The sequence below is a fragment of the Carassius carassius genome, chromosome 16 (genome assembly GCF_963082965.1).
Source record: "Carassius carassius chromosome 16, fCarCar2.1, whole genome shotgun sequence".
NCBI classification, from domain to species: domain Eukaryota; kingdom Metazoa; phylum Chordata; class Actinopteri; order Cypriniformes; family Cyprinidae; genus Carassius; species Carassius carassius.
In genome coordinates, this window is record NC_081770.1 from 17407126 (window position 1) to 17423586 (window position 16461).

At 34.1% G+C, this 16461-nt stretch overlaps 1 protein-coding gene across 2 annotated transcripts in view; it reads right to left on the minus strand.

Moving 5' to 3' along the window:
* Window positions 1-7488: 7488 nt before the first annotated feature.
* The window catches only part of LOC132159763 (low-density lipoprotein receptor-related protein 1B-like), a 283789-nt gene continuing 274816 nt past the window's right edge, over window positions 7489-16461 (minus strand). Inside the window, exons 87-92 of one of the 2 annotated variants that reach the window (XM_059569363.1) lie at window positions 11810-11923; window positions 10144-10220; window positions 9286-9376; window positions 8954-9104; window positions 7750-7857; window positions 7489-7664 (exon numbers count right to left, since the gene is read on the minus strand). In XM_059569363.1, coding sequence (XP_059425346.1) covers window positions 7521-7664; window positions 7750-7857; window positions 8954-9104; window positions 9286-9376; window positions 10144-10220; window positions 11810-11923 — 685 coding nt within the window. In that variant the 3' untranslated portion in view covers window positions 7489-7520. The remainder of the gene's footprint in view (window positions 7665-7749; window positions 7858-8953; window positions 9105-9285; window positions 9377-10143; window positions 10221-11809; window positions 11924-16461) is intronic. The other variant, XM_059569364.1, reaches the window with a different exon arrangement.

The following is a 16461-nucleotide window of genomic DNA, read 5'->3' on the forward strand; positions in this document are numbered from 1 at the left end:
CCTTACCTGTATCACACCTCAACAGCAGTAAAGGTGTTGTGCATTAACAAATGCTTTTAATCATTGTATAACATCTGTTAAAATCATTTGTAAGTTTTCAAGATGTGCATGATAATATGAATTAGAAGTTTAATGACATTTGGAAGCATTTTAATTTAACATAATGTTCGTTAATGATTTATTAATAAAAGTTATTATAAAGTGTTGCCTTGACATAATCTTGAGGTATTATAATATAATATAATATTTTCTCTCCACCCTCATGTTAACTTTACCTCAGAGAGCATAAAAATACATTACAATCATTTCAAAGTCAAGCCAATAGCTGTGATGCATGAATAAGGGCATTTGTGTTCCTTGCAAACATGCCTGGTGCACCTCTTCCTCTTTGATTGACCCTCCTGTCTGATGTCCTCCTGTAGCCAGGTGGCTTGTGTATTGTTTTTGTTTTTTCATTCCACATTGCTCATAAGAGGATTCATAAGACATCCACAACTCCAAATTGACCCTGTGGCACATAGTCCTGTCCTAGAGTATTCCCAGCCCTGCACACTTCATCTATCATTAGTGGAGACTGCAAGACCTGAAACGAGTGAGTCAGATATAGGGAGACACAAAATTAACTTTTCTCAATGTCTACTATCAGTGTGCCAAATTTCACAACTTTCCCACAAGCGGTTCTATGGGCTGCCATAGACTTGTGGAGGAAGAAAAAAAAATCACGCTAACGGATACAATAGGTGCTTGGCCTCTAATAAATACAAAAGGAGGCATACTAATTTGTGAAATGTGTGGCAGATTAATAGTTTTCTGAGGTAATTATGTTCCTACTGGCAAAAAGTTGCAAATATTAAAGGTTAATATATGGGTAATTTTTGACCCACATGTAAAATGTATGAATAGAAAAACGGTGTTGGTTTATAAAGTAAGAAAGGAGAAATAAGCACTGATTTGAGGAAGTCACACACACACACACACACATATATATACCCCCACACACAGTCATGGCCAAAAATATCAGCACCCTTGGAAAATATGTTCAAAGGAGGCTGTGAAAATTAATATGCTTTTTAAAAAAAATATATATAATAATAATAATAATAATAATAAATAACCTTTCATTGGATAATAAGAATTTAAAATGGGGGGAAATTCTTATGAGTAAAATAAAATGGGAAGTATATTCCCATTCATATTCACATTTTTGCAGCCATGGCTTCCTGTTTCCACAGAAATATAAATGGGAGGATAAAAAAAGCCCAAATTCCCTTAATCATCCATCCAATGAGAAAAAAACAAAGAATATATTTCTGATGTGCAACAAAAGATAATTAAGCTTCACAAATTAGTGAAGTGGCTTTAAGAAAAGAGCTAGAGCAGTGTCCCATTTCCAGCATCAGGACAAGAAATTCCAATCAACAAAACATTTTACGTATCTGCCTGGAAGTGGACATGTGTCTATATCGTCCTAATGCATCGTGAGAAAGAGAATTTGAATGGCTAAAGACTCTCATAGGACCACAGCTGGAGAACTGCAGAAAATTGTTAAATCTGGGGGTCAGATAGAAAAAAAACAACTCCTACATCTTCACATGTTGTTTGGGACTGGGAGGGTTTCAAGACAAATTCTCCTAGCTCATCCAAAAACAAACTCCAGCAAATTCATTTGTCAGACACGACTGGAACTTAAAACGGGACTGGCTTCTATGGTCAAACAAAACTAAAAAAATTAGTTTTTAAGCAGCAAACACTCAATATGGCTTTGGTGAACAGGGATAAAAAGTACCACATGTGTACAATTAAATATACTGCTGTATTTTTAATGTTGTTGGCCTATATTTCTGCTGGAGGTCCTGGCATCTTTGATTCTATCAAATGCCAACAGAAGTTACTGACTCTGTTAGAAATCTTATAATGGGTCATGTTTGGATCTTCATACACTACAATAATCCAAACAAAAAAATGGGTCACTGAGCACAAAACCAGCCTTCTGCTATATATATATATCCAGCCATGGCTTCCTGTTTTCACAGAAATATAAATAGGAGGGAAAACAAAGCCCTTATTTATATTATTATATTCCCTTAAACAAAAAACAAAGAATATGTTTCTGATGTGCAACAAAAGATTAAACTTCACAAATTAGTAAAGCAGCTTTATGAAAAAAAAAGAAAAAAAAAACCTAAAGCAGTGAAAATTCCCATTTCCAGCATCAGGACAATAATAAAGAATTTCCAATCAACAAAACATTTTACGAATGTGCCTGGAAGTGGACAAGTGTCTATATCGTCCTACTGCATCGTGAGAAAGAGAGTTTGAGTAGCTAAATACTCTCAAAGGATCACAGCTGGAGAACTGCAGAAAATAGTTGAGTCAGAAAGCCTTTATTTAAAAAAAAACGGCTCCTTTATCCCCACATGTTGTTTGGCAGAGTTTCAAGAAGAAGTATCCTAGCTCGTGACATTCAGCCAAGTATGGTGACCCATACTAAGAATTTGTGCTCTGCATTTAACCCATCCAAAGTGCACACACACAGCAGTGAACACACACACACCATGAACACACACCCAGAGCACTGGGCAGCAATTTATGCTGCGGCGCCCGGGGAGCGCAGTTGGGGGTTCGGTGCCTTGCTCAAGGGCACATCAGTCATGGTATTGCCGGCTCAAGATTCAAACCCACAACCCTAGGCTATATATATATATATATATATATATATATATATATATATATATATATATATATTTTTTTTTTTTTTTTTTATTTTTTTATTTTGCATGGCTGTCGTCCCAGAAGGAAGACTCTTCTGAAGCTGGCTCATAAGAAAGCCTGCAAACAGTTTGGACAACCTGTCCAAGAGCAAGAATTACTGGAACCATGTCCTGTGGTCTAATGAGACTAAGATAAAAATGTTTGGCTCAGATGGTGTCCAGCATTTTTGGCGACACCCTGGTGAGTTATACCAAGAAAATTGTGTCCTGCCTACAGTCAAACATGGTGGTGATAGCATCATGGTCTGGGGCTGCATGAGTGCGGTTGGTGCTGGGGAGCTGCACTTCATTGAGGGAAACATGGATTCCAGCATGTACTGTCACATTCTGAAGCAGAACATGATGCCTTCCCTTCAGAAACTGCCTTGCTGAGGAAGCTCAAGGTGATAGTGTGTGGGGTGTACTTTTGTGAGTGTGATGAGTGGGGTGGGACCACACACACACACACACATTTTTTTTTTTTTTGTGAAAAGTGGGTTCATCCCATAGGCATAATGGTTTTTATACTGTACAAACTATATATTCTATGGCCCTACACCAACCCTACACCTAACCCTAACCCTCACACGAACTTTGTGCATTTTTACTTTCTCAAAAAAACTCATTCTGTATGATTTATAAGTGTTTTGAAAAATGGGGACATGGGTTATGTTCTCATAAGTCACCCTCTCCTTGTAATACCTGTGTCATACCCATGTCATTATACAGAGTTGTGTCCTGATATGTCACAAAAACAAGAGCGCGCACACACACACACACACACACTTAACAGAATATTGATCAATGTGTTTAATTGGCCATAAATCAAGACATGTTAAACCAAAACATATAAAAAAGAAATAAAAAGAAATAAGATTTGATATTTGCATTTGGCTCAATTTTTCACAGGCATTAAAATGATTTATCAAAGCTTCCAATGGAATTATCATGCAAACAATAAAGTGTTTTTCCTATGCATGTATATATATGCAAATATAAATTCTAGTTGAGAAAAAAAATTGCAATTAAAACAATAATAAACAATACTATCAATTACCAATACTACAGTGACACAACTACAATCTGTTAACTTTACAAAATAGATTAGAATAAAAATATCTGTCTTTGCAGGAAACACATTCTTAAAATGCATTATAGCCTTTTGCCTTTTAAAAAATGAAGTGAAGTCCGGTTTCATTACCTCTGTTTTAGGGGTCACTGTGTAATGTGATGGAGTCATAGCAACTGAGGTGTGGATTATTCCAGAAATGTTGTCAGGACAGGCAGGGTAAAAAAAAACAGCAAAATCTGTACATCCAAGATAATCCAAAAGAGTAATCCACAGAACAGGCAATGGTCGGGGCAGGCAGAAAACAATCCCAAAATACATAAACAGTCCAAGATCAAATCCCAAAAGCAAGGCAAGTAATTTAAACATTATCATGCACTATTGCATTTATCTTGTTTATCATGGGCCATATAATATGCTGCCAGATGATTGCCTGATTTGGGCCACATGTCACCTGACTGATCCGGGCCACACTCAATCGGCCCTCATGTTGTTTGCCAGATCCACGCCGTGCCGTCATTGCCACAGATGGCCCAGCTCTGGCTGAAAGGGTACATGCCATTGCTGACAGGAGGCCAGCAGTGCCAGCTTGAGGCCACATTTGGGCCAAGTCCATTTGCTATGTGGGTACTTGCACGCCCGGGTTTGGTGCGCACATAAAGAGCCATATCTCATGGACAGAAATACAGAACCAAGCTCTACTTCGCATCCTCCTGCACCTGAACAAACAAATACAAATTACAGTTTAAACATGCAAAGAGAAAGGTTGTGAAATTGCCTGATTCGGCATCTGTGCACAGTTGTTCTGTGCATACAGAAAATACGCAGAGAGATGTGTCTCGAAGTGCTTGAACACCAAATATGCCTCTTCTTGCTCTTGTACAGAAAAATAGATACAAAATGATGGCAAAATATCCATCTTGGAGAGTATTCTCAAAAAAAACCCTGTTACTTATGTCTAAAGTGCTCTGCTGTTTGCTAGCTCCTGTCTGTGTACTTAACGTTAATCCAAGAAAATGAAAGAAATAAAATCACTCACTTCTATTGACAGAAATAATTTGTAGTTATAACAAGAATTAATCACCATTCAATCAAAAAATTATTCAGACTCCAGATACATGAAATAAGGGATTTGCTACTGGGGTGCTTTATTCACCCCCCAGATCCGTGTGTGGGACATTTTATTACAGATGCACGCACTTTATTTCACATCTTCTGAACTGTTGACAACAAACACCCACTTAGGAAAGAGCAACAAAGACGAGGCAAACTACATGACCAAATTAAACTAAAATATAATCCCATATTGGATTTTAAAGGGTATATTTCCCTATAAAAATAATCTTAAAAAAATAAAAATAAAATAAAACTGTAATAATAACAGAATGCAAAAAAAAAATGTTTTGATTTGCAGATTGATATTATTAGTAGTTTTTACTAAAATAAAGTTAATGTTAAAAAAAAAATAATTTCTGGAAAAAGAAAATAGGAGTAACTTCTCTAATGAAAAATGTCATCAAATCAGGAGTCTGTTTTCAGCATTTAAACATCAAAATCATGATACCCTTTGATAATATAATTGAACATATAGCTACAATTAGGTTTATGCATGAATGAAGAAAATAAGGTTACATCCCAGGAGCTCTACTAGAATGTTATAGAGTGATGAATGCAGCCAAGGAAAACATAAAGAAAACAAAGTGGAAAATAACACAGGTAAGACAAATAAATTAATTATATTCATTTACGTATTAAACTGTTAGGTAAGCCGACAAGAAAAGTAATTTAGGAAATATATTATTTTAGTTATTGCATTTAAGACTTCTATACTACATGCAGCTCAAAAAAAAAAAAAGTAAACCACACTGGGAGATAGGATCCAAGCAGGTGTCGATCAAATGAGCACATGACCGAATGACGTCACTTTAGGGCACGCAGCATGTATCCATAGCAACTCTCAGCCGCTAGTGACTTTTAATGGTGATGGCCTTGAGTTTTTGCTTTTGTTTGGTCAAAAAGCTATTTATACTTTGATTTTATTAGACATCATAGCTACCGTAACTACTGTTTATCTCCTAATGCTTACATTTGATGAAGTTTACCTTTTTAAACCTTTGCTGAAGTTGGCTGTTGTCTTCGACTAGCCTAAAAGTACAATAAAATGACATTCAGAGCTACTGTTTTGGCTTTTTATGAGATCTCTCGGCTCGATTTTCTCACTCGCGTCCAGGCAGATTTTCTCACAAATGCAGTTGAGTAACTTCCTCTTCCAAAACAGTAGATGGCTATAAACTAGGGGATTAAACCAGCAAACAGGGGACTTCCCCCGGATGCTCTGCATGTCCGTTTAGGTCAGCAGTAGCCTTTGGTGTCCTGGAGATCTCAGGGATGAGTCGAGGATTGGTGATAAAACTGTTGGTAAAATCCACACCAATATCCAAAAGCTCCTGTTGTGTGTAAGATGTTAAGGAAAAGCTGTTCAGTATGAACAGACCCGAGTCGAGCAGGAAAAATTGCCAAAACTGGAGAGACGCTGAGCCTTGCACTGTGTACGCACCGCCATCTTGGTCTATTTTAATGGTCTATATGCAAAAAAAGTTATGCAACACAAACACATTGCAATAACAACTAAAAATGTTGAAAATGGCAAGAAAACCCACTTTATTTCATATTTCCTGGTCCAAAATCACATTAGGTGTAGCTATATGTATTAAACCAATAAATGTCCTTCATTTCCCCCTATACAGCAACCTGTACAATTACACAGTGCAATATCAAGCTAGTTTATCTTATAATTATAAAACACTTCAACCCAAGGTGAAGACGGACCAATATATTGTGTACATAGTTTCGTATAAAAGTTCTACATTTAATATATTTCCAGAAAATACAAGCAAACTGGACGTACAAATCAACTATAAAATTATAAAACTTCTTCTTGTGTACATTTGCACAGAGAATGTGTTTTTTCTTCAAACAGGACATTACAAGAGTCCCGCGCATGTTATTTCACAACCAGTGAATGAAAGTGAGTCTATGTGACAAAATCCATTCTCAGTCCTTTTAAGTGCTTAATGACATTTGCGATATGAAAATTAAATAACATTTTTTCAAGTTGTACAGTTGCAAAAACCATTGTGGGTTGGTTTTACTTTCGATTTTGACTGCATAATTGAAACACCTGGAAACACTGGTCAACTTAAACATATGCAAGAAACATTAATGAGAGATATCAAAAATAAAATCTGTGATGAGCATATGATCCATTAATTGAATAAGTGTCTCTTTTTTTCTAATACTGCTAAATGTAAGAGGCAACTTGGGAATATCTAGGCATTGGCGATCATTTTACCAACAGGAAAACATATACATAGTGTGTAGGTAAATAAACAACTATATAAAATTCTCTTTAAATGTATATAAAGCCTTTTAAGATTGAGCAGCTTTGTCTGTTTCATTTTTTTTTCATATTCGTGTAGTGCATTTACAAAGTTGCAAAGCAAAGAAAAACACTGTGTTTGTAATTTATAAAAAGTGTTTTTGGTTGCAACAAAAAGAAACTAAAACCAAAACGGGCACATATATGTAGGACGCAAAATGAGATGATTTAACCTAACTGGACATAAAAAGCTTTTTTTGTATACATTTGATACAGATCTTTATAAAAAAACAAAAACAAAGCAGGTCGTGGATAAGTTAGGTTATGCTGCCGTTTCTCGAATTGTAGTTTCCAGTCTCTTTGGGAGTAAATTGTGTCTCATGTCGAGGTTGATGACTGGTTTTCGACAGTGCTGTCTGTCATGGTAAGTCATCTTTGAATAGATGGGGTTTGAATAGTTCATGGCCTGGAAAAAATACAAAGATGTTTTAGTTTGGTTTATTTTCTTAATAATCATAAAACACACCATATTAAAGAGTTCTGGAATCCACCTGTCCTGGAATTAATTCCTTTGGAACGTTCTGGATGGGTAAAGTGTGTGCAGTCATTGGGCGCACGGGGGGTAAATTGCGCGGGTCGCTTGACTTCACACACCAGCCCTGAAAAACAAACCAAAAACATAAGAAACATTGTATATTTAAACAAACTTGCAGATTAAAACTATAAAATAGACTAAATAATTTGGGTAATTCTGGTTCGAACACAAATTACATGTAAAACAAAAATTTGAGGGAAAGAAATCGGTCCCTCCTTGTGGGACATTGGATAAATAAAAGAGAGAGAACCGAAGAGAACCAAAAAATAAAAATAAAATAAATTGTTTTACTAAACCAATCAAAACGCATAGAGACTTTGGGCACATAGAAACCTCACACCATATGGAGCACTTTAGGACATTTTTGGATACTGAATCTTTAGCCTGATCACACGGTAATTCATACATATTTTACGTGGTGGCTATTTCATATGAATTTGTACGGCCTCATTCGTACAAATTCATACGATTTGTGCTAAATTGTACATATTTTACGAGTTGCACAATTCGTATGAATTTCGTCCGAATGACCTACAGCTAACCCCATCCCTAAACCTACACATCACTGGGGTCTAGACAAATCGTACAAATTCGTATGAGTAAAATACGTACAAATTGGTCATGAGATAGCATTGGAATCTCATGATCTGTTATTATGCTGTTATTTTCATTTTTTTGAATGTGGAAAATCTGAACTATTTTCGTTAACTTAAAACACCATTTGATAACTTGCATATTAACAGAAAATAAGATATAGAAAAGCAAACTTTTATTTCAGCTACTTTAATTTTAAACGTCTGCCTAAAGTTGAAGAAGCTACTAAAATAACAAAAATTAGAAACAAAAACTACAACCCAAAAAAAAACTATAAATTACCAGCAGAACAAATTTAGGAAAAAAAAACATTGACTATTATTACGGAAATTACCATTTTGAATTTAACACGAATCAATGTGGGAATTGTTTTACGAATCATTTACTCCAAAGTTCATGAGAAATCACAATCACAGATTTTGACACATGGTCACGATTAGATTGGCTAAAAAAAGTTAAGACCAACAAATCACATAAAATGTGATTTACGCAATAACTACCTACAGTATGTGAGTTAAACCATAAAATGATGTTAAGATCATGTTAAGTTCCTACTCGTTTAGTACCTTATGAGGATCAAGGGTGAAGCTGGGGTGAAGAAAGCTTCCCACATCTACGTGATTGTCCTGGTCCACTTCGTACATGTTATAGGATGGATTCCCGATCTCCACGTTCAAGCCACCATTTGCCATGGGCTGCCGTTGAACCTGCTTACCTCTGTGAAGGAATAAATGTCTATTATCTGTGTATAGTTTTCACAGGAACATTTAGCACACCAGTTAAACGCTGAAGCACAGCTGGCTTACCAGATTTTATACAGCAACATCAATAAATAAGATGTGTAATGTTCTTATTACACATCTAATCCAGCTAATTACAGACTTGTTTGTGTGTTTACCTTCGACATCTTTTGCAAATAAGGAGTCCCACTGCAACAGCGGCAATAATGCATACAAGAAGAACTAGAGGCACTATTATGGCAATACTTCCTGAAAAAAAAGAACAGAAAAAATAAATGTTACATGCAGTTTACAATGATTCAGTTACAATTTAATTACATAAAATGGAAGTGATATGAATCCAAATGCACATACTTTGTATACAATATATATTTAGCGATATATTAAGAGTCGGGGGTGAAAACTTTTGAACAGAATGAAGATGTGTACATTAGTACTGCCCTTCAGAAGCTACAGGAGATAATTACATTTTTCCAGAAGACAAAATAAGTGCAATTTACCATGATTTTCAAATTTGGGTTACCTGATGCTAACAGCTAACCTCTCTTAGCTAACACAGCTAAAATGTCAACTCTTCTTTTAAAAAATTAAATGAATGAACTGTCTGAAACTGTTTCACTGACAATTAGGGGAAAGTTCTTCACTACAAAATGAGACAGAAAGAAAGAAGTGTTTTCTCTCCTGACTGACTAGCGTTAAATTAAAGAATTACACCACCTAAACATACTTTGATTTGGCCAAATTCTAATTTGCTTAAACAAGGCAATCCCAGAATACACTGCAATGATCATCCAAAATGGTGGACTATATGGGAAGTGCAGAGTATAAAATAATTCAATAATGAGAATGATCTAATTGCAAACAACTTTTCACCCAATGTTTATGACATTACATACATTTTTTATATATATTTGTGCCATTAGCTTTGCAACATGTACAAAAAAAAACAAAAAAAAACAACAGAATCTAACTGTGATTTTGACGAAGTTTCAAGTATGTGTGTTTGTGACACTCACTCCCGCTGAAGTTTTCGGAGCGGTTGGTCTTGGTTGCAGGTCTTTCGCACTGTGTTCCTGACCAGTTTGCAGAACACCTGTTAACAGAGAAGAAACAAATATCACAGCTGGTGAAATTTACAATGCATTGAATTCTTCAAATCATCATTTGATTAGATTTATACAAAATCACTGTTTTAATTTACCCCTTATACCTCAATAATTAGGTTTTTCTCTCAGGGTTTCTTTATTCATTATTATGGTATCATTTGTTATAATGATTTTGGTTTGGTTTTGAAAAGCAAGTTTTAATGATACACACAGTTTCATAGGAGGAGGTTCAAAATCCAGCCCAAGGGATGCATTGTTTTTACTTGAGAGACATGCAAAGTGTGTTTTTGTGTGACAAGGGACTTCCTGGATCCAAACGGCATGCTTCCACAGCAGAACTCCAATGATGTGAGAGATTATGCGCTTATGAGAGATGGTGGTGTGAATGAAACTGTTCGAAAACGATAGTTAATCAAACTTCCTGTGGACAGGGATTCTCTTTCCTGCAGGAGGATGCACATGGATGCACTGCTGTCTGAAGGAGGTGACAGAACATCTAGAAGAAACAGATTGTGTTTGGAACATCCCTCTAGATAAAAATCTTCTGCTGGATAAAACAAAATGCTTGGAAAATCCATGGATAGCGTACCACATAGAATTATCAAGATCATTTTTCAAATTTATTTAGACATCCTACATTTAAAAAGATTATTTATATATATATATAGTAATGCATTAAATATAATATTAATATAATACATAACAATTACAAAATAATAGTTTAAAACCAGTACATACACAAAATACAATACGTTTTGTAGTGATTTTTAAATACATTTAAAAATTATTTGTGTGTTTATATATTAGAACTATTAATATAGAGTATTTTATTAATTTCAAATTTTATGTTGATATGATATTTAAGAACATGTTGTTATTCAATATGATTTTAATTATTAGACAATCAATCATGCATAAACAAACTATTTTAAGGGAAAGATATTAATATTTTTCTATGTTGAAATATAGCATGTTTTCATACTGGGTCAATTGTGTGTTATATATTAGTCTATAAAACACATTAAATAGACTTCAAAAACAAACAAATATATAAATAAATAATAGTTTTGATCTATTTATTTTTGTGAGGAAAAAAGTCATGACACACCATGTGTACCATATTTGTGTAAAGTGCCCGGTTTAAACATGAGCAATGTTTAAAAAGAGAAACGAAAAAAAAAAAAAATGAAAAGCAGAAAACCATCAAATATGGAAAAACAAAAGAGCAGCAAAATGGAAAGAGAACAAATAAAGTAAATTATAAATTTTCCAACAAAAGATGATGATAAATAATGGATACCAGAAGAGCAATCAAAGACAGGTCATCCTCATGACAATCATACAAATGAAACAAACACTGAGAAACGCACACCTACAGAATGGAGCGGAGAAACGGTGGCATGTGGCCAGAAAAGCGTAGTGCAGTGCGAAATGTGAAACGTGCTCTTTGGAAGCTGTGCGAGTTGGTTTGCGATGTTTGTTCCATGAATAGGCCAGACGCATGCTGACCGCGGTGGATGGGATTGTGGGAATGTTCTGGAATGTTTTGGAAACTGAATGAACCAGGAAGACCTACTTGCAGCGAGGTTTGTTATAGGTGGTGAGGGAACAAACGCCCTGGTTCTGACAGTAGTGATCGCACGGGTTAGCTCTCTCGTCACACCTCGGGCTTTTAAACTCGGACGGGCAACTGAGGAGAACGCAACGAGACCAGAGGAGAGACGTGAGGACAACACAACAGAAAAAAGACCCGGAATACACTCAAACTATATTTTCAATATATTCAACACACCTGTAGGCTGTAATGGCCTTCTGTATAAGGCTGAGTGATGTGAACATTAAAATAAATTACAAATATTGTTCAGCCTTTTCACAAACATTAGGGTGAATTTCATGAAACCTGCTAAGAACATGCCTGGGTACTCGTTCACATATGAAATTCTATGCTGCACAAAGCAATTAAATCCTGCTTTTATAGGACTATCAAAATTTTTTGCTTTATGACATTTTCATGTCAATTACTGCAATACAAATACAAAAAAAATTTATTAATTAAATAATCTCATTATCATTTACCTACATGTAATGCAAAATAAATCTCATTCTTGTTCAAATCAATTAGTATCATAATAAAAAAAATAATAATAATCCTCTAATTTGCATGAACATAATCCGAATACATTTAATTCTCATTACAAACAAACAATCAAAAAAAAACAATCTATTTTTCATATCATAATGCAAAAGATTATTTAATTTTCATGACAAAAATGGTAAATAAATCTCTCTCTCTCTCTCTCTCTCTCTCTCTCTCTTTATATATATATATATATATATATATATATATATATATATATATATATATATATATATATATATATATATATATATATATATATATATATAATTCTCATTACCATAATAAATAAATGTAATTACAACAATGAAAACTAATTCTTAGTGTTGTAATGCAAGAACAAATACAAATAAAAATAAAATACATAATGTGCATTACACTGCAAAACTAAATCTAATTAAGTGAACAAATTCTCAAAAAAAAAAAAAAAAAACATTTATCACTTAAATGAAAGTAAAATATAATTATTATTACATTCACACAACCAATCAATCTCATGAATGCAAGGCAAAATGAATGAAAAAATAAATTATTACTCATTATATTAATGTAGAAAATAAAATAATAAAATATAATTCTCTTACTCATAATGTACAAAAAACAACAAAAAAAACCACATAAATCAGTAAATAAAAACCTAAAACAAATATCCCATTATTGTAATACATTTAATGTAAATTAAAAGATTTTGTTTCATGCAAAAAATCCACAATATAAATTATCAGCTGTCATACTTCTTTATAAAACAAACCAGCTAACATGGGCCTGCTTACAACACTTAGCAAAATAGCTTAAAGCACATACATCTTTTAGGAATATGATCAAAATGGAAGTCTACTTTTCAAGTCATGCAATCCACAAACTTGTTGGACACACAAGTGCTTTACTTGAAATTTAACACAAAACTCAGTATCTCCAGCCACCTTCATCTACTAGGATCCACTAAAGCAAGCTCTAATGAAACACTGCTGGATAAGATAATGAAATTGAGGATGGACAAACAAAAGTCAAAAAAAGAGTCTTTGATGGGGTGATTTGAAATCAAGCAGGTCTGTATAAGAAGGACACACTCATTTTTCCAGGTAATCTCTGAATGTCTAGCCACCGTCATTACCAACCCTTCACCTTCATCGACCATAGAAAAACACAAGACTGAATCATCTGAATGGAAATTGATTTGGCCCTGAAGGGCACTATTGCTTTATCAGAGCATCAATGGTGACGACAAATGGGAAAAAGTGGAAACGAAGACCAGATGTTGTGGTTAAAGCCAACAAAGGACTATATCCATATAGGGAGATTTTCTTCAAGAACTTTGAGAGACTTCTGACTTTGCTTAGTCTGACATTAAGAGGGTGATTCATACTTTTATGAATACTTATTCTTCCGGGGAAGGGCTGATTTTTGGCATCCCATTTGTGTTGACTGGTTTGATCCATTCAGGCTGATTTCCTTGAGGAAAAAATAGTGATTTGCCCTCTTATTTTGTCCTCTGAATGTTTTTGAGGGAGCACCATCTCCTGTTCCTCCAGATAAAATGCCGTTGGCAAACAAAAAAAATGGAGACAGGTAAAAAAAAAAAAAAAAAAACAGCGACATTGTGGTCGGTTTCTCTCACTTTCTTAAAAGCGATTATTATATTCGCAATCCCATTTGGTATCATCTCTAGAAATTTGGTGACAAGAAATAGCGTACTTAGCATTCCAGTTATGTCAAGGTTTTTTGCTTTGAAATGTTGTAATTAACAGTAGGTCGTTTAGACCATTGTCCTACTTATTACTGAGTTTTTAAATGAAACCTGAGCTCTTTTGTGATTGGCTAGCTATTTATAAGCTCACACTGATGTGTTTCTTGAGAAAAATTAGAAAAGTCTGATTCATGAATTAATCACTTGGTTAGATCATGCCAATCAGAGAGTCTGATTTAGTCAATCATCAGTCAGTTTAGTCAGTATGGCTTCAGACATCCTTGAATATTTTGAAATAAATTGTGTGAACCATTTATCCGACAGCCGCATCTGCATTCTTAATTGAAGCTTCAAAGCTTCACTTTGTTGATTTCACTTTCCTGTTCATTTCCTGGAAAATAAAAACTTTTCTCTAATTTTTATTTTATTTTATTATTATTATTATTATTATTATTATTATTATTTAAGTGTTCTGCAGAAGAAAGGAAGTATTAAAGGTTTGCAATTAGATTTTTTGGGGGTGTACTGTCACTTTAAGGGATTTTTTTTTCATATGAATGATTTATCTTCATTTCAATTATAATACTAAGGTTTCTTGTACCAAAAATGCTTAAATTTATTTATTGTTTTTATTTTTGTAACCATTTTCCAGCGACAGTTGTATGGCATGTCTGCATTTTTAATTGAAGCTACAAAGCTCCACTTCCTGATCATTGTAATTTCCTGAACAATAACAACTTAATTTCTCCTTGATATTTATTTTATTTTATTTATTTTTTTATCTGCAGAAGAAATTAAGTCATAAAGGCTTGCAATGAGATTTGGATGAAATAAGATTGTAATTTTTGGGTGTACTGTCCCTTTAAGGGATATTTCAATATGAATGAACTGGAAAGTAATCCCCCTTTTTTCACTTTCATAGTCTTTTTCTCTCTCTAGAAATTTGGTGAAAGAGTAACATAATCAGCATCCCACTTAAAATGTCAAGGTTTCTTGCCTCAAAAAGAGACACGTTTTGTTAATTAATCAGTTGATACAAACCCATTTAAAACACAAAACTACTGTATGGTTTCAAACATCTTCGAATACTGCAAATACGTTGTGAAAAATGTTTTTGATAATTGTATGGCACGTCTGTATCCTTACTTATAGCTACAAAGCTTCACTTCCTGTTCATTGTAATTCCCTGGAAAATAGTCATTTAATTGAATTTCACCGTAAGAATTTCTTTTTTTCATGTGTTCTGCTAAAGGAAAGGAAGCCATAAATGCATTCAATGAGATTTGGATGGAATGAGAATTACATTTTGGGGGTGCACTTTCCCTTTAAGGAATTTTTTTTTTTTCTCTGGACATTTTCAAATATTGCAAATAAGTTGAACCACTTTTGACAGTTTTATAAGGCACCTGCATCCTTAATTGAATCTACAAAGCTTTACTTCTTGTTCATTGTAATTTCCTGGAAAATAGAACTTTTCTCCTTAAGATTTTTTCCCCATGTGTTCTGCAGGAGGAAGGAAGAAGTCATAAAAGTTTGCAATGAGATTTGGATGAAATGAGAATTAAATTGTACGGATGCACAGTCCCTTCAAGGGATTCTTTAAATGTGAATGATTTATTTCCTTCACTTTTATAGTTTTTTATTTAGTTATACAAGAAATGACATACTTAGCATTCCACTTATAATGTCAAGGTTTCTTGCACCAAAAATGTTGTAATTTAAATCTTTATGAGTATTTTCCAGCCATTCTCTGAGTTTTTAAATGAAATAGGCTACTGTACCTTTAAACGTATATGTAATGAGCTCTATTATGAGTGTTTATGAGCCCATCTTGGCGTGTCTGTGAGAAAAGTAGCAAAGACTGATTCATGAATAAATCATTCTTTCAGATCCTATCAACCAGGAAGTCAGACTTTGTCAATGAATATGATTCAGCGAACTGATTCAGTTGATTCAGTTCGCTAACGTTTAATGACTTACATATCTCACACATAACTATTGTATGGCTTTAGATCACTTAGAAAATAGTGAAAAAGTTGCATGAACCATTTTTAAAATACTTCCATTGCACATCTGCATCCTTTTATTGAAGCTTTAAAGCTTCACTTCCTGTTCATTTTAATTTCCAGCAAAATAGTGACTTCATTTCTTCTATAGACTTTTTTATTTTGTGTGTTTTGAAGAAGTAAGTAAGTTATACAGGTTTAGAAATGAGATTTGGATGAAATGATATTTAAACTGTTGGGTGCACTGTCCCTTTAAAGCCTTTTTAGCATGAATCAACTGGAAAATAGAAGCACTTTTTTATTTTCTTCACTCTTTCTCTCTAGAACTGTCCTTTTAATGGCAGGAATAAAATTAGAAAGCAGGATCACTTTTGTTTCTTCAGTTTTCTTCTCAGTCG